This window comes from Malurus melanocephalus, unplaced genomic scaffold (genome assembly GCF_030028575.1).
Source record: "Malurus melanocephalus ecotype Western Australia unplaced genomic scaffold, MMel_1.1 scaffold_64, whole genome shotgun sequence".
Lineage (NCBI taxonomy): Eukaryota > Metazoa > Chordata > Aves > Passeriformes > Maluridae > Malurus > Malurus melanocephalus.
In genome coordinates, this window is record NW_026623296.1 from 1,921,026 (window position 1) to 1,939,041 (window position 18,016).

Here is an 18,016-nt window from a genome sequence, read left to right on the forward strand (position 1 = left end):
TTTGCAGGAAAATAATCTGAAGCGCATATAAAAGGCAAGAGAAGCAGCAATGCTGTCAGGGAGCTCATGGTGATAGTATATCAAACTTTAAAAAAAAAAAAAGTAGAAAGAGCAAAACAGACATGAGTTTGACAACGTGCTATGACAACAAGAAGGAAAAAAAAAAAATCCGTAAAGAATTTGGGGCTACAGAGGCTGAAGCATCAGATATAGAAGAGCGAGATAAGATAAATGTCCCAGCTACAGGGCTTTGTGCAACTGCAGCTGAACTGCTGCATTCAGGACCTTATTATCAAAAATCCACTGACATGCTGCAATTGCAGAGAGCGGTAATAAAAGCAATAACCAGCTGCAAACCAGCAAAGTGGTCAAGGGTCTGGAAGTGCCATTTTACGAAATACATAAAGAACTAGATACATATAATTTGCCAAAACTGGCAAGTACATGTTAGAATCTCAGATGTTTGAGGAGTGTGAACACGAGGCAAGGCAAGGRACTGACTCAGTATTTATACAAGCAGTATTACTTGGAGCAAGAGGATGGAATTAAAGTGGAAAGTTCCTGAGCGTGTGCTTTGTTATGGAAAACTATCCGAAGGAAAATAATAGCAGTCCCACCATCACTTGGGATTTCTAACATTAGAATAGCAAAAAAAAAAAAAAAGGAAAATGTGATACATGACCTAATAGGTCTTTCTTGTCTTTAACTCCCCGTGATTTATCCCACAAGACTAGCAGAATGTACTCCAAAGCCCCATATGTGTGCACACATCTTCTGTTTGGGAATGCTATATTGGTTTTAGCTCTCTGAATTCATAACAGCACAAAGCCCTCTAATATTTAATTTTATTTCTGAAGATGCCCATAAATCAGCAGACAATAAAAGGGTAAAAAACACACTGATGATATGATATCCTAGTATTTCCCAATATCCTTGACACAGCAAATCAACGGTTTGAGTGAACACAGACTACAAATGGAACAGCAATCAAACAGAAATGGTAATGCAAATCTCCTATGCACACTGACACGGTAACAAAAGCTATTCCATTTTGTCATGATCCAGCCCTACCAGACGCTAATAAAAGTACACGCTCACAATTTGTAAACACGCCGTAGGTGGGACTTTCAAAAGCACCCAGCATTGATCCTCCTGCCACTCAGAACAGCCACAGCCACTCTGTGGACACAGGGAGGAAGCTCCTGAAGGCTCCATCCCAGTGTTTGCACGGAAGATGCATTTATTCAGCTTTTACAAGCCCCAGACCCTCAGGGAGGCTCACGGGCTCCCCTTACCTGAAGGGCTGGCTGTTTGTCATTCCTCTTCGGAGACTTTAATCCACTAACTTGTTGYTGCTGCTGCTGCTGCTGYTGYTGYTGCTGCTGCTGCAGGAGAAGCTGTCGCGCCACCTGGAGAGCCTGGAGGAAGAAAGAGGTTGGAGAATTGAATTCACAGCCAGGAGGGCATGGGGAGTGACACAAACAGCGTAGGGACAAGGCAATCCCTGCTCATGGGGTCCTGCTCTGCCCCTGATGCACATCCACTGAGGAAAGCAGTGGCTTCCACAGAAATAACACCTTGCATGCAATGGGGTGATCTCCTACCACTGATTTCCCACTTTTACCRTGGAGAAAAATAGCAGCAGCTGACGTTCATGCCCTGGGTGAGAGCCTCGAGTAACCGCAGGAATCCTGGTGGTGAGCTCCATAGAGTTATTTCTGTGCCCCTGGAGCTGCTCACAGCCCTCCTCACTAATGGGCAGGCTCCATATATCACTGTCTGCTCCCCTGAGTGCCAGAGAACATCAGGGAAGCTTCTGGAAGGGCATGGTGGGAGAAAGAGGAGAGGCAGCAGCATGTGCTGAAGGCTAAGGAAACTGCAAGGAGCTGGAGAGAATGCAAAGAAAAGCAGGGACAGCTTTTCACCTCACCAAAATCCAGAACATGGACTTTGATGGTTTTTATGGGTCCCTTCCAGTTCTGGATATTCTAAGATCCCTTGAAAATCACTGGTGGCTCATGATGGACCAGCTGTGGGGACTCACTGGGAGGGGCCACAGCAGCAGAGGGACAGTGTGACAGTGGAGGGGCAAGGGACTTGACCCTGAAAGCATGAGCAGGTGGGATGTTGGGGGATTATTGAAAAATGCAATGCAAAGCAAAGGAAAAGAATCCCTCAAAACCGGAGCCTGCTGCTCTGCAAGGCCCCATTTCTCCATCAGGCTGGGAAAAGAAAGCAAGAGGAGATAAAAGACGGAGAGCAAAGATGAGGAGCAAGTCCCTGTCCTGGCTCCTTCCTGCCTCCCCAGCCAGGGGACAGCAAGGATGGTCCTGCAAGATCCCTGTGGCACAGCTGAGGCTCTGCTGGAGAGACCCCAGCCTGCTGCTCCCGGAGGATGCTCCAGCACCGGACTCGGGACTCCTTGGTCTCCTTGGAGACGTTCAGTACATGTGTAGGTGGAAAAGTGGGAAGGCTGAAGRCTTCATTAATGTAAAACAAGAAAAATAGTCCCTTTGCAAGATGCCTACATGGAAGGAGGGAAAAAGCCTTCCCCACTCCTACTGTGTATGTTCTCTGAGTGATTTAATTAATACCTATTTAATTAAGAAGTCAGATATGCTTCAGGTTTCACTTGCTCCTCCAAGTTGCAGAGTGTTTAATCTCAGAGCAGAACTGCTGGGAAAGGTTTGATATCAAGGGGTGTAAAGTAGAATCCAATCCCCCCCACCTCATCCCAGTAAAACCTTGTTGTTTTATGGCCTAGACCCCTCTTTTTCCTTTCAGAGAGACACTGGTCAGCCCAGCAGACTGAAGAACCACCTCTGCTGACCAGGGCAAGCGGGCAGGACACACCTCATAGTGCTCTGGCAGCAGGCCCTCCTTTCCAATTTAATAACAAGTCTCCACCGGATCAGAAAAACTCTCTAAGGGTGGATGCGATTTCCAGCAGACCTTGGTACRGTGCAGGTAAAATTAGATTTTGCATTTCAAGCTGGTCGGTGCTCAGTGCACCCGGGACATCTCTAAATTGGTCCATGACCCTGCAATGGGTGCAGGGAACTGCTGGGTCTGGATCTGGGCTCACACACACACAACAGCCACCCCACCATGGTACAGCACCAGGAACCAGAAAACCCTATAGCTACCGACTAATACAATGCAACAAAGGAAACCATTATGCCAAAAGCATTAAGGACGGTTAAAAAACCCTTATTTTTATTGAATTAACTTATTTAGCTGTTAAAGCATCTTCAAGGGTGGGCAGAGGGAGCAGAAATAAAACCTGCAAGACTTAAGGGGATGGGCAACAAATACTCACCTATTTAGCAGGGGTGTTGTATGGCTTATTTAATTAATGAATACTTGTAAAGCACTCTGAGTTGCTCAGACAAGAAGCTCTATACAGTACAAGCGCAACATATTATTATATATTATTAAGACTGGCTCTGCAGAAGAATAATTCCAGGTAAATGTGCAATCAAATGATCATTTTAGTTCCCAGTAATTAGATTCAATAGGCCAAAAAAAACCACAGAAGCCTTTCTTTAATCATACACTAAACAATCAGAACATCCCTAACCTTTCAAGCTACAGCCTTTTTGAATAAAACATCATCAACTTATAGATATTATTCCAAAAAGAACCAGTCACCATATGTGTTGTCTCTTTGAAATACAGTTGCTATAGCAGACCCTGCATGCATTTCATGTGATATGATCATATTCTATCCGTTCTGGCAGCTGAGAGGTTGCACAATTAAATTGGCTGCCAGAAATTTTTGAAGATTCYCAGAACAAGTAGCCATGCAAGAAATGCCTGCTCTCTACTCGAGCTGGCCACAGAGCTCCGTGCAGCTTGGTGGGGTGGCCACTGCCACCATAAACCCCTACCATGACTGACCCCACACCAATGAGGTTCTCTGTCTATGGGGACATGGCAGAACTCTGCTGGGGTGAAGCCAGAGCTCTGTCCCTGTTCCAGTGTAGCTGCACAGCACCCAAATCCCTCACTGTGAGGGTCTCCACTCAAGGTGACATCTACACCACCCCTTTCCGTGTCTGTTTGTCACCTGTCCTGGTGCAGACCTGGTGGGACCAGAGATGGCAACAAGGAGGGACCAGCACAGAAGGTGGAGAAGGGCAGGAAGGAAAGGATTAGAAAGAATAAAAGTGGGCTTGAGGGAGCATCAGGGATACAAGGAGCCAGGATGGACARGAACATCAAAGGGAAAAACAAGGTAGATGCAAGTGAGATGGCAATGTGCTGACATTCCAGGGGATTGCAGCTTGAAGTGACATTTCCCATCTCTCCTCTTCAGATTTCGCTTTTTCACTTACAAATAAGTGACAGCAATAAAAGCTGAGCATCAGATGAGCTCGGGTTTAAGACATGCAAGGTTGTTTATAGCTCAGATCTAGTTCTTACTGAACATCTTCATCAAGTAGCTGCCGGTGGCATGGTGAACCCAGGGATCTCACATCCCTCTGACTTTTCACATCTCCCTGCTCAGCCTTTTCTCCTTCCCATCYCAGACCAAATCCTGTCCTTGCCACTTTCAAGCCTCACCCATACTCCTTACAGGACACATACAAGAAACATGGCTAGCTCAATCCTGGACACACTGACCTCCTTCCTCTCACACACAAAGTATTTCAAGCCTGTCTGGAGTCTGCCTTCATGGAATTACTTTGCTGATGTCAGTTTAAGCCTGGTGGACACTCGTACAGCCCAAGCCAACAACCTCTACCCCTCCCCTGGTTCCAGGCAGTGCCACTCCTGCACAGAGCTCATCCCTGGATGCTGGCGTGGGAGCCCTGCTGAGGCTGCTGGTGCTGCTCAGTGCTCAGGCGAGGATAGACAGGGAAATTAATTTGAGTGAAGTCAGTCCCACAACCTTCATCAGCACGGAGATTCGCAAGCAGGCCTGTACATTAATAAAGCTTCCTGTGGGAGTAGATGTTGCCTTTGATTTGCATGTGAATTCAATGCTAGTGAGAAGTGCCAGACTGTCAGACATGGAGACCAAAGTCTCTTATCTTTCCAAAAGCTTCTGTAGCAGTTTCCCCACATTTCCTTAATCATCTGCCTTGTCCTCAACTTACTGAACAGGCAGTAGAGAGTAAAGCTGGATTTGGTTCAACTCCTGCTGCTGCCAAGTCCTGAAACAAGGGTGCCAGGACTGTTTACTGCTAGCCAACAGCTCTGCTAACGTGGCCCTCTCCTCATGAGCAGGTGCTCTGACATCTCCAAGCTCTTTTCACACATTCCTCCCCACTGCCGTAGTTACATCCTAAATCTCCACCACGTGCTAGCAAGTGAACAATTGCCAGGGGCCRTGGAAAACCAGCTCGTGTTTGTGCGTCCAGAAAACAGCGCGCTCTTTCAGGGCACGGGGAGGTGAAGATGCCCAGGAACCCCCAAAATCACAGAGGTGTTTCAAGTATTTGGGTCTGTGAACAGCAGCAGTGGTGTTATGTGCACTGCTCAAAGAGCCTGCAAGCCTGGACAAAGCTTCTTGGGACACCCAGAGGCTCAGACACCAATCCTGGCCTGCAGAATGAATCACAGTTAATCGACAACCATCCTCCTCTCTGCACTGAAACACACAGGGGCAACCTTCCTACATACTGGGAAAAAAGAGAAAGGAAAGCATCCCCCAGAAAAAGCATCTTCTGTGGGTTTTGGTCACTATAAACATGGATTTGAAAGGACAACATCAGGAAAAGGCTCCCTACCTAAAAGTCATGCCTATATGCAAGATGCAGTAAAAGAATTCCCAAGGTATTTTCCTATCCATGAGGAAATCACCCAGACATGAGGAGATTTTCTGGTGTAAAACAGAGACCAGCRAAAAGGTAACTGAAATACAGCGTTTGAGAAACATTGCACAAATTTGGAATGGTATTTGAGAGTCAACACYGGGTGACACCTAACCCAGAAAAATGTTAACAGTACATTAACTGTGAGATGAATCAAGCCTGTTTCATTCACACAGTAAGTGGGAAGCCCCACTGAAAAGCCCTCTCCCTGTGCTTAGGGAAGTGGCAACCATTTATTATTTCCCAACCACTTAAGCACCAGGGGGGGGAAAAAAAAAGTACACATTTGAGATGACCAAGACAATTTTATTGCAAGACAGACAGAACGTGACTTGTTTGCCCAGCTGTTGTTTGCCCAGAACACTGGGCACCATTATCACCCCAGCTACTGTTGTAATTCGACATTTCCACGCAAACACCTCGACCTTTCAGTTTCACCATCCTCTTTGGGCAAACTCTGCTGAAGGGTAAAAACACAGTCCTGCCTCTGACTTCATGTGGCCAGAAACTCCTGACTCGAGAAGGGGACTGGGGAAGGGAAACACACTGGAAAAAGAGGGTAGAACTTTAAAAATAGAAATGCTGCTTAAATGCCRTATACTTGCTTACAGTGTCAGTACATAAGGAAAACAGAAACAGGATCCAGTTGCATGGAGCCTCTTGCTAACTTGTTCCACCGCTGCAGCCAGTACAAGGCAGCAACTCTCCAACTTTTTTCCATCATCCTATTCCTACTGAAGAAAAAGAGCTCCAGCTCCACCCTTCCCATCTGCTCCAATATTAATATCAATTAGTTATTAATGAAATATGATGACCTACAGCTATAATAGGCCTGGCTCTAATGCCAAGAGTAGCTTGTTTCAGAATCTGAGGTTTATCAGGCATGGGAAGATCAATCCAGGGAATTTCAGGATGTATGGAAAGATATGTACAGGAAGGTGGGGAAACGAAGATGCAAAAACAAGGGGTGCCCTGTCCGACTGACAATTCCCAGGGCAGTTGTGTGATAACAAATGGGCTGCCTCTGAAACGGAAAAGCCTGCACACAGAAATTGCAAGGAGAGCACGAAACAAAATCCCATGTGTTTTTACAGATTCCTAAGGATTTTGGGCCTTTCCAGGTGGACAAAGCTGCTCATCAATAAAGCAAGTTGAGAAAGGAGGAAGAGTTCCCAGAAATCAGAGATGGACCCACAGCCACCTGAAGTGTCCAAAGCAATAAATCTGGAAAGTTAGGTGCCAGCCAGCATCATCATCTGTCTATTATTCCAGTTATGGCCGTTAAACAGCAAAATAGAACAAAAGAAGCAGAGAGAGACGAGATGGGAGAAATTGAGAAATTTTAAGGGTAAAACCTGCCTTTGGAGCAAACAATACTAGGCTGGTCCGGGGCTCCAGAAGTGAGACCTTGTGTGTTGACCTCTGACAATAGTACCCTTACAAGCTACCACTGCTCAACTTTCCCATTGAGGTTTGGGCAAAGCACGGCTTTGCAGCAGCAGGCATGCAGCTCTCCCATCACCTGTTTCTCCCCAAATTTCATGCTGGCTTTAGGCACTGAGGAATTGCCCCATCGGCGGCTCCAAGTGCCTCTCCCAGCAGAGCATGGCCCACCTCCCAAAAGGGCTTCTTGCTCCCCTTCAGTCTCGCGAGGCAAGTACCTTTGTTTCTCCTGGGTGGGATGAGGGGGAATTTAGACTCAGCCAGCAATCTCTCTTCTTTCTCAGCTCCCATCTGTCCTCACACCCCGCTCCACTCCACAGCTGCTCCCAGCAGAGCGGCAAGATGCAGCTCTCAAGCTCGGAAGCCCGGATGCACCCGAGCTTCAGAGCTGCTTCATGTCTCTCCCACTCCTGCCTCCTCTACCTCCTCTCCCGCGACACTCTCTTCTCCTGGAGCAGCAGATGTAGAGGAGCGGTGGTAGGAGGCAGACACATTGGAGGGGAGCCCTGCTGCAGTTCTCCTCCGGCAGGCTCAGGAGCCGCACAACGTGTGGAAAGCGGCGAGGAGAGGAGCAGTATGCAAAGGGAAAAAAAATAAAAAATAGTGCRAAGCGACAGCAGTGGGTAGTGCTGTTCCTCTGGGAGGAACAGAACAGGGGGAGGTGAGATGAACCAACTAGAGAATAGGAAAGGAACCAAAATGAAGAGGAGGAATAAAATGTAGAAGATGCAAAAAAGAGAAGCAGATGTTCTTGCAGCACTTATTCCCTCTGACATTCGTGCCCAGCACTTCCATCTTCCTCCAAAACTGGGAAATGAGCTGCTACRTGCTCCCTTCCCCACTGCCACCACCCTGACCCTGTGCCACACACAGAATGACACAAAGCCAACGGCCCCAACACTGCTCTTGGCACTGCAGGAAAGTTTGAGGACAGCTACAGGCAGRACATGGGGCTCTGCTAGAGGACAAAGCTGGGATTCAACATAACCTGGTGAAGCATTCCTGCTGTCCAGACTTCTCAACAGCCTTGGATTCAAACAATCTCCATCCTCATCTCATCTTCTATCTCCTGGTTTCATTAAATAATCCTCCTCGACACACCCTGCTCCCAGCTCTGCAGGTGCAGCACAGGGATGCTCTGGCTGCCTGTACCCAGCGCCTCACTTGGCTGCAGCAAATCTGCAAGGCTGGCTCCATCAAGGGCTACCAGCAATCCCTCACTCAATAAAATGGTCAGCTGGCCACCAAGGCTTTGCTTAGACACAGCAGACTGCTCTGGACAAGTGATTAATGGTGATTCCTATGCTGGAAAAAGAGGAGAGACCTAGGTCCACATGTACAAACCCTGGCTCACATCCTGTCCCTGATGTGACAGGGGCAGACTCAGAGCAAGGGAGCTGGCAATGTGCCTCACGCTGAAGCTTCTCCTAGAATAGTTCAGTCATAAGGAAAGAAGATGAGTCTTTATTTTTCTTCCAGCAGGCTTAGTTTCTTTCCTCTGGAATAGATCCTGGCTACCAGTTAAGGAGATTCCCTCCAGAAAAAGGCACTGGAAACAGAAACCCTTTTTTCCAAACCCACAGGGTGGAGCTGCCTGTGTCCCAGCCCTGCTGCACTCGGTGCTCCTGGGCACTGAGGTTACTCCTGCTGGTGGGAGGATCAGAGGACTCTGCACTCCTGCTCTGCCACCCCACAGCCCACCCCATGGTTGGCACAGTCCCTGCCTGCGAGGACCCAGCACCACACAAGGGAAAACAAATTTTACCTCCAGAAAGAACAATTTCCACTTTGTAATTTATTCATGAACTACACCAGTTTGGGGGAAAAGGTGGGTGAGGTATTTTCTTCAATATTTAGAGACACTACAAGGATGAAGGGGGCAGGCAGCAAGGGACAGCAGGGTGAGAGATCAACCTCAGCCAACACCAGGAACCTGCAAACCCTGAATCAGCTACAACAGGAACAACGGCTACAAAAATCCCTTCACTGAGGCATAAATGAAATCCTCTGGCGGTTACACCGCAAAAACACCTTCTGTCCCCACTTTTAAAGAGTCACAGTCAGGACTCATCAAAGCCACTTAAAAAGTATCTGGCAAAAAAGTTCCCAAACATTAAAAATGGTTCTCTTTATTTTGGCATGCCAAGACTCACAGCATGTAGCGGTCTGCACCAGCAAGAAAGGAGGGATGGGCCAACACATCCTGGTAAAATGAGAAAGGATACAAATCTTGGCTCCCCGTTCAAACTGAACCAGAACTGAACTGTGCCTGAGTGATGAAAAAAAATCTTATGGGATTTCCAGCTCGTTTCTGTAGGCTCGAGATCAGATTCTAAACTACTGTGTTTATCCAAAAGTGAACCAGACCTTTGAATATTTGGAGGAGTATTCACTGCCGAGCCGCGTTTTTCTTGGATGTCAAAAGCACGGGAAGTTCTCATATTTTCAATAGAGAAGAGAAGAGGGATAAGGTGGGGGGGGGAGAAGGAAGAGGGCCTTTTTGTTGCTACAACATAAATAGTATATTGCATACAGCTGCTTGCGCGCTTCCCTGTGTGGTCAACAAAACAGGGAACATATTTTAAGCTTGTTTTCCAAAACACTGCATGACAAACTCGTACTCAGAGGCCCATGAAATACAGCCCCTGACTGTGGACATCTCACCACGCTCCATCAGACACTCGCTGCTGTTGGGTGGATGAAGAAAGCAAAGCACTGGGACAGCCCAAAACATGGAAAACTAAAGCTGCAAATCTCATCTCCGCACTTCCATGGCACAACCTAATTTAGAACAGCTCGTAAAAAACTTAATTTTAACAGATTGTGGTAAAGCAAAAATAGGTGAGGTTCAGATGGAGGCGACAAAAATTATTAGAGGCCTCARCAGATATGAGGCAAGATTGATAAGGGTGGGAGTGTTTAGTTTAGCAAGAGATGAGTAAGAGGGCAGCTGATGAAAGTACACAAATTGTGACTTGGTCTGAGAGGGTACATCTGGTGCTTTTGCCATTTCTCGTAACACGAGAGAAAGGGGACATTGAATGAAGTCAGGAAGCAACAACCACCAAAAAAAAATTAAAGCAGATAAAAGACTTTTTTTTTTTCCTTTCTTAAAACAAAACTCATAATTACTTTCTGGAACTTATTGTCACAAGGTATCACCAGGGCCAAGAGCATGGGGAGGATGCAAAGAGAGGATTAGACACTTGCAGAGACAGTTATGAGAGAATTTGCAGCTACCTTTGGAAAGATCAAAACAGAAGTCAAGGTACAAATGTTTGCGGTCCAGGGCACAAACGAACCTTTAATAGCTGAAGGCTGGGAGGACACCTTCCCCCACGGATGGGTCCTTCACGGACTTCTGCCCAAGGACTCCAGCCAGGGMTGGAGAGATCCCCTGCCCAACAGGATGTGATGACTTCTCCTCTGTCTTCCCAGGTACCTCAAGTGTGCACCTCTGATCCCAAAGCCCATTTCCTCAGCTCATCCAGAGCCTCCTCAGGCCTCAGGGAGCTTCTGGACATGGGGGGCCAGCCATGTCCCCCAACCCAGCCCCTGCCCAGTCACCTGGCCCCAAGCTGCTCATTTCCTCTTTCCTCYTCGCATCACATTTAAGTTTCAGGTCCTTATTTTGCCAATCCTTCCTCTCCCTGCTATTTCAACTGCCATTCTTTCTCCTTCAAAGCTAAACCCTCAGCTCCAGCCCCTGCCACCCCTTTGGGCTCTCCGGGCACCGCTGACTCCCCAGATCCAGAAGGTGAAGCATCCACCTCCTCCTGCCCGGCCCCACCAGCAATGCACGGACTTGAACGCAACTTCCAAGATGTCAGGCAAATTTTCCCTTTCTCGATGTGAAGCCATTCCTCAGAGGAAACCCACAWYCCTGAGGAGGAGGAGGAGCCTCCTGCCGATCCGGCACCTGCGGGGCAGCGGCAGTCAGGCGCTATTACGGACCGTGGAGCTCATCAACGCGCTGGAACTGACATGCGACTCGGGGAGACAAAGAGAGATTTTGAAAGCAAGTCAGTCTATTAAATTTATACCTACCTGCACAATGTGAAGCAAACCACATCTCGGTTTCCTTTCATGTGCATGACAGTCTTAACTTGTTTCTTTTAATCCCATAAAAGCAGCTAAAGCATGCAACATGCTTCCTGGAGATGAGGCAAACCWGTATTTTACTTCCTGACAGTGATTTAGTTTACAGGGTGTTGGTTTTTTTTGTTGTTTTTTTTTCAAGGGAAGATAATGAGCATTGTCCAAAGCTGGTATTATAAAGGAAATACTACACACAACATGCTAGACACCTGGTATTTAAAAGAGAATCCCATAAACTGACACTGTCTGTAACGGACCAAACACAGCTGCAACCCCTTGTGCTGCACAGACACCAGCACTGCAGGCTGGAAGAGCCCAGCATCTYTCACCAAGGTTTTCTTTGGAAATCAGCACCCTTCTGAAAATTCAAAGCACCTCTCATTTGGTCAGTCACACCCYGAGTAGGACTGGGGAGACGACCGGAGCTGTATGACTACGCAATAAATCCAGCAAATCCAAAGGGCCGAAGCAGTAATCCGTGGAAACGTTCCAGGCAAGAGGGGGGTTTAAGTGCCTGTAATTCCCAGCTGCAAGCCCAACAAGCTGCCAGAAGGCGGAGACCACCGAACACAAGGGGTTAACGGCCTTRCTAAAGAAAATGATACACATAATTTCCTTTTATCATAAAACAATACGTTTATTATTTTCTGTATATCTGTTAAAGGGCATGGCCTTCTGAGTGGAAAACAAAACACAGCTTGGTCACATGTTTATTTGCTTCAGCTACTCCCTTTCCCTTCTGATAAATAATCAAACATGCCATCCAGAAAAAACAAAACCAGTGAGCTGGGAAATTTGATGGTCATCAAATAGACTAAGATACCAAGAAAAGCAGCCCACTGTTCCCACAGAGAGTTTTCTGCCCCACACCTACACTAACATCTGAGTAAATAACTTCAGTCACTCTTTCCATTTTCCCCATGCAATTACTCCTACTGTTAAACAAATTGTCCTTAAGGCAGTTGCAAACACCATTTTTTTTCCTGCAAAGTAGAACAACTTCTGAACATTAAAAAGCCAGACTAGCAATATATTTTCAAAATATGTTTGTTGTACTTGCGGTTTGGCTGAACACACAGCTTGATTTTTCTCTCTCTCTCGCTCTCTTTTCTAGGAAGATGGGGGTTTATGGTTTAAAATTTTAAAGTGCATTTGGATCTTGGAGAAGCAGGAAAAGCCTCAAGGAGGATGGGTTTTCTCCATAGGGCAGGCAGCATATTTTCCATTTTCTCTTATGTTTCACACTATATGAGCACCACGAATGCTTGCCAAAAAAAAAAGTTACCTGCTATTTCAGTGGGCTTTTGCGGGGGGGAGAAACCACCGAGAAATATCAAGCAGTTTTTTAAGTCASTTGAACAGAGGGGGAAAAAATCCAGCATCCGTGTTGCGACACGGATTACCCAGAGGATCCACACTATCTTCCAACAACCCCTGAAGAYCATTCATACAACAATCATTAATACTGAAAAACTGCAGAGAAAATCCCTCACGTGAGAAGTTAACAACCATTACCYGGCGTGAGCACGCTTTCCCTTTCCTTTTGTAGTACCACAGGTCTAAACAATAGTCATATGAATGAGATAATAGCCATGCTTGTCTCAGCAGCCTGATTTTTATTAGCATGAAATTGGTACAAATATTAGCGAGGCTGGTTCGCATGCGGTGCCAGAGCCACGAYGCAAACAATTTGCAGAAAACAAAAAAGTGACGCGGTGGGTTTGCGCCACTTCTGCTGCCCGGAGCAGCAGCCACGTTTCCCTTCCTCAGGGGGGGTTTGTTGTTTAGGTATTTTTGGCACTTGTGCCAGGAGAAGCCGCAGCACCCGGCGAGCAGCGGGGACGGTGGCACAGGGCTGCTCCTGTGCCAGAGGGATATACAAGGCGATGGGCACCCCAAAGAGGACTCAGTCCTCACCACGCTTCTCCAAAGCCATGCCAAAAACCCCACCCTTGTCAACAACCTGAACCGGCTGCTTTTGCTTCAGACCAAAGCAATTCCCCTCTCCTGTGCTCCAGGCTGCCTGCGYAAGGCAGCGCGTTAAAAGTTCAGCCCTGCCTGCGCGCTCCTCTCCTCTGAGCGCTCGCAGAGAAAATGAAGAGTTTAACAGAGTGAGCTCTTACTGTCTGCCTTTAGATTTCCGTCTTCGCGCTGGAGATGTTTCTGGCTGTTTCTGTGAAGCGGGGGCTGAAGAATGGTAAAAAGATGTTTGAATAAACAGGAAGTGCCGTGCAGCCGGAGCGCAAGCTGGAGGGAGACGCTGGAGCACTGCCCTTCGCGGCAGCCACCGGGATCTGCCTCCACAGTAGCAACCTCTGCTTTTACTAAATGACAAAGAAAACCGCAAAGCATTCCTTCCCTAATTCTTCCCTTGCRAAGCGGTGAGATCAGCTGGAGCTCACAGGTAATCTCAGAAGTTGGGTTTAGCACTACACCAGGCACAAAGATCCAGCCATTCTACATTATTAAACCCCCCCCCCCATCTGTGAACAGAAACAGGCAGAACTAATTATGTCCCCAACCGGACCAAACGAGAAGCACACCTCGCTTCTGTAACTAGGCAAATTCGGATTTGCGCAGAAGTCCAGCCAAGGCTGACGTTCCTACCCTCGACAATGCTGTGACTTGCTCTGGAAACCGGCTCGGGAAGCTGGCCCGGCTGCAGGGCTTGTTTTCTCTAACTGCGTGAACTGAAATATAAACAACCACCCAAAAAAATACAACTTGTCTCGGGAACAGCGGGGACTTGCATCCAGCATCTCCGAAAGCGTAACTTCAGCGTTCCGGCAGATGCCACCCCTCCTTCATCGAATCCTTCCCCTCCCTAAAACAAACTACCTATTTAACTGGAGATGACTAACTAACCGTCTCCCCACCCAATTATCAAAGCCCTGTCTGCTGTYATATTGGTGACATGACACAGATATTGTCAAGAAAAAGTAAACTGGGGCTGGCACTCGAAGGCAGCTCGTGAAGAGATGAGCAGTCGAACAGCCATATTCAATAAAAAAGAGGAACAGGATTCCTTTAGAAAATGTATTGCTGTTGTGGCAACGTGCTGCTGCCACTGAAGGGACTGATTTGTTATTTAGCATGTAGTCTTGGACTGTCTGTCATTCTGGGTGCTAATGCTCTGCTAAAATAACTCATTGGGAGCTGTCAGTGGGATGTTTACATAGGCCCCCAATCTTTTCTTCATACAAGGAAATTTTTTACTGGAATTCATCTTCTTTTGATCTCACATTCAAAGCAACAGCAGCTTGATAGACATGCAAGTCTGAAAGCAAATCCAGACGCTGAAGATAAACCGCCAGAGTATGACAGGCAGGAGCATCTAAAGCTTATAAAAATGAAGAGAACAGCATGTCGTCTGAGTATTACAATAGCAGAAATCAAGAGACATATTAGGTGGAACTGATCAGCCACAAAAACAGTTCAAAAGGCAGATCATAGAAACAGAAGACTAAGCTAGAAAAAAAATAAAATTGGAAGGATCTGCTTTGCAGAGGCATCACCTCCCTTCTGAGCACCGCGGCGTTTCCGCTCCAGCATGTAAACTTAAGGGGAAAAAAAAAAGAACAGGGCTGGTGCCTCTCTACTAACTCAGCAGTTCTTACCTTCAACTCACCAATTAATTTGMCGAGTGTACGTTTCAATTACGTGTTATTCAGAGTGAAATAAAAATAGGGCACTGTGCCCCTCCCATCTATAGCCCAGCCCTCCCCAACACCACAGGGATGGGGAATTGGTGCCTCTTCCTTAGGAACTGCGACCCCCACAAGGTGCAAAAGGGGCCCTGGCCTCAGCCCTGCCACCATTTCAGCTTGTTCATCTTTCAGAGGGCTCAGTCTTGAGATGCTCCTGAGCTTYACCTCCGCCACTGGTGCAGAAATATTAGTTCAGAAGGCAATTTTATTTAAATTGAATTACGTGTGCCACGGAGTCCACAGCTATGTTCCGAAGGCGACACTTGCCGGGAAACAATTGCTGAAACTTTCTCTAGAAACCCATACATTTTTAATTTTTCTTCCCCAAATAAGCTTCTTATTCTAATTGAAGTCAGCAAATATAATGAAAAAGTAATTCTCAAACAATTTTGTACTTAGAGCTGTTTGTTAACAAACACTGAACGAGCAGCAGTGTTAGGTTAAAGGGCAGCAGGATTCCACATTATAATTTAGCCTGCGGTTATTTCTGATTAAGAACACCCTCCGGGACGGCAAAGMAAGATCTTCTTTTGCAGCAGGCATAGCTTTTAAAATTAGCCTCTTCTCAATAATAAAACCAACAGGAAAACTGTGGATTTAAAACTGTATTAACCAATTTGAAGTGGTGCAATCAGTTTATGTCTCGCTTTCTGCAAACCACTGTTCCTTGCCTTAGTCAAGTTTCAAATGTAAAAAATGCTGCCTGGATTCTGAAACTGTTGTAAGAAAGTCACCTTCTGTCATGCTTATGTAGCTATCTAATGTGCTAAAGGCTGATTATTTATCTTTAAACTGTACTAGTTTAATCTTTTAAGGTCACCACTAATCTGCTCCAACCTTTTAAAAAATAGCAGCTTTCAAGACTTACTGCTGGAATCACTAAACTCTGAGCTGAATGTCATTGTAAGGGATACATTAGCCAGAGCGAGTGTAGTTTTACAATGTAAACACCAAATATAAATCCCCACCTAAACGAGAAGAAAAATATGATCTCCATGCCAGAAGAAATACCAGTAAATAAGGCCAGTGCTGTATTATTTCACACAAATATCGTTCCAAATCATGTTGCTATTTCTCTCTCCTCCCCCTCCCTTCCCAGGGCAAARCTCGGGTATAATTTAAAGGATCATTAGGTGTTTTTTCTTTATCTTTTCCCTTTCTCAGCAGCAACTCTGCCTGCCTGCTGCGAAGCCTCCTGACCACATTTGGAAGTTGTTGTAAAGTCCAAAACCCCCTCACAGGTTATTTGTGCTGCACGGCGGCCTTTTTATACTCTTCTTTTTCCTTTTCCCCCAGACTTCTTCTGGACTTGAATGTCACAGTAGACCTTGAATGTGAAATGGCTTCAAGCTAATTGCTTTAATTGCTTGAAGATGTGCAGGCAGGTGAAACCTGATCCCCTTGGCCATTGTAGAGACCAGGAACAACACAGGAATGTTTACATAGTGGTTTGAGTTTAATAGACAGTAGAGCTGAGTTTCAGACAGCTAGCAAAAACACAGCTAATAGGTGACCTCTTAATGTAGTYCTCCTTTTTAAAAACAAAATACAATTTCGTTTTATACAAGGCAATGTCCCTAAATGCCAAGGTTATCTGCTTGACTTTTTGAGTGAGCATGCACTGCGTTGCACCTGACATTTATACCAGAAACTCTATCCTGAATGCATTTCCCTCTACCTTAAAACAAAAAGCACTTTATGTGYCAGTCACCTTACAAACAGATTAGAGCTGGATGGGGTTTCCTCGTAAGTGCAGTCATTTTAATTTAAAATTGAGTGTGTTTCACCACTGTCATACTCCTTTCCCCTCATCCCCTGGGCACTCCTACCCTCTGGTGGGCACCAGCACAAGCCTTTGGAGGGGTCTTCTGGAAAGGCCGAGTACTTTTACTGCTTTTCCAGAGCTTCCAGCACATTTGCACCACACTGCAAAGATGCAGACTGGCTGCAACACACTTTCTCAAAGGCACAGTTTGGTTTCACTCACGGCACAAATTCAGCAGCTCTTCCTCAGGCTAAACTCCTCCTGACTGAGAACTGCAGCATTCGGGGTCACTGACGATCAGGTTTGCTTTCCAAGAATCGTGAGGTAAGGAAAACACACTTGAAACCAGCCAAAGACCAGTGAGCAGGTACAGCACAAGTGTAGAAAGCAAAGACTGAATTTGGCAGCAGAGGTAGCAGAAAGGTATTTACTGTAGGTCTAGTCCAAAAAACAAACACTGAAAACAGGTAATACCAAATAGTCACTTTCCTGGCACAGGCACTTCAAGTTTTGTTGCCAATCCTAAAAAACAGCTAAAATCACTTGTACTGAGTGAATACCAGCTGAGAAATTACATGTGTTGTATCCCATATGAAGAGGAATAAATAAAATAACATTTATTGAGAMGGAAAAAGGGAAGGCAGTCTGAGGCATGAGACTGGAAAAAGCACAAACACAGAGGCAGAGATGAGGCCAAACTAACGTGTATTTGATATGAACGAGAAAGGAAAACAATTCCCTGCCACACAGCCCTGAAAATAAAGGACATTTCCAGTCTGATCGTGGCAATTCCACTCGAAAAGTTTAAAATTCTCCAGTATTTATGCTGGAACTACCAACCCCTCGAACAGAAGCGAACAGAAGCAGAAGGGAGGCTGCTCCAGCCACTCTGGATGCAACTGTGGCTCCCAGGAAGACAATAGAGGCKGCTGCTCTGCTCTACCTTGCCTGTTATTCCCAATCCTCTGAAGCAAATGAGTAACTGATCTTAAATAATACAGAACAAAGGGAACAATAGGAGCTGGGAAGCAAGCTGGGATACTTGGGAACATGCCTCTTTCTTTTGAGAGAGAATATCTCGCCGGCACACATGCACACACTGAGTTAGAGAACCAGAGAAGTTGTTGTCCTGTCCCCCCCATCACCTCCTAAAAAGCTCAAATTCCAGCCACTGTGTGGTTTTA

General features: G+C 46.3%; 1 protein-coding gene across 9 annotated transcripts in view; it reads right to left on the minus strand.

The window, feature by feature from the left end:
• Window positions 1–18,016, minus strand: part of FOXP1 (forkhead box P1) — a 376,963-nt gene that overhangs the window by 108,687 nt on the left and 250,260 nt on the right. For all 9 annotated transcript variants that reach the window (XM_057366399.1, XM_057366400.1, XM_057366393.1 and 6 more), the window contains one exon: window positions 1,296–1,418. In XM_057366399.1, coding sequence (XP_057222382.1) covers window positions 1,296–1,418 — 123 coding nt within the window. The remainder of the gene's footprint in view (window positions 1–1,295; window positions 1,419–18,016) is intronic.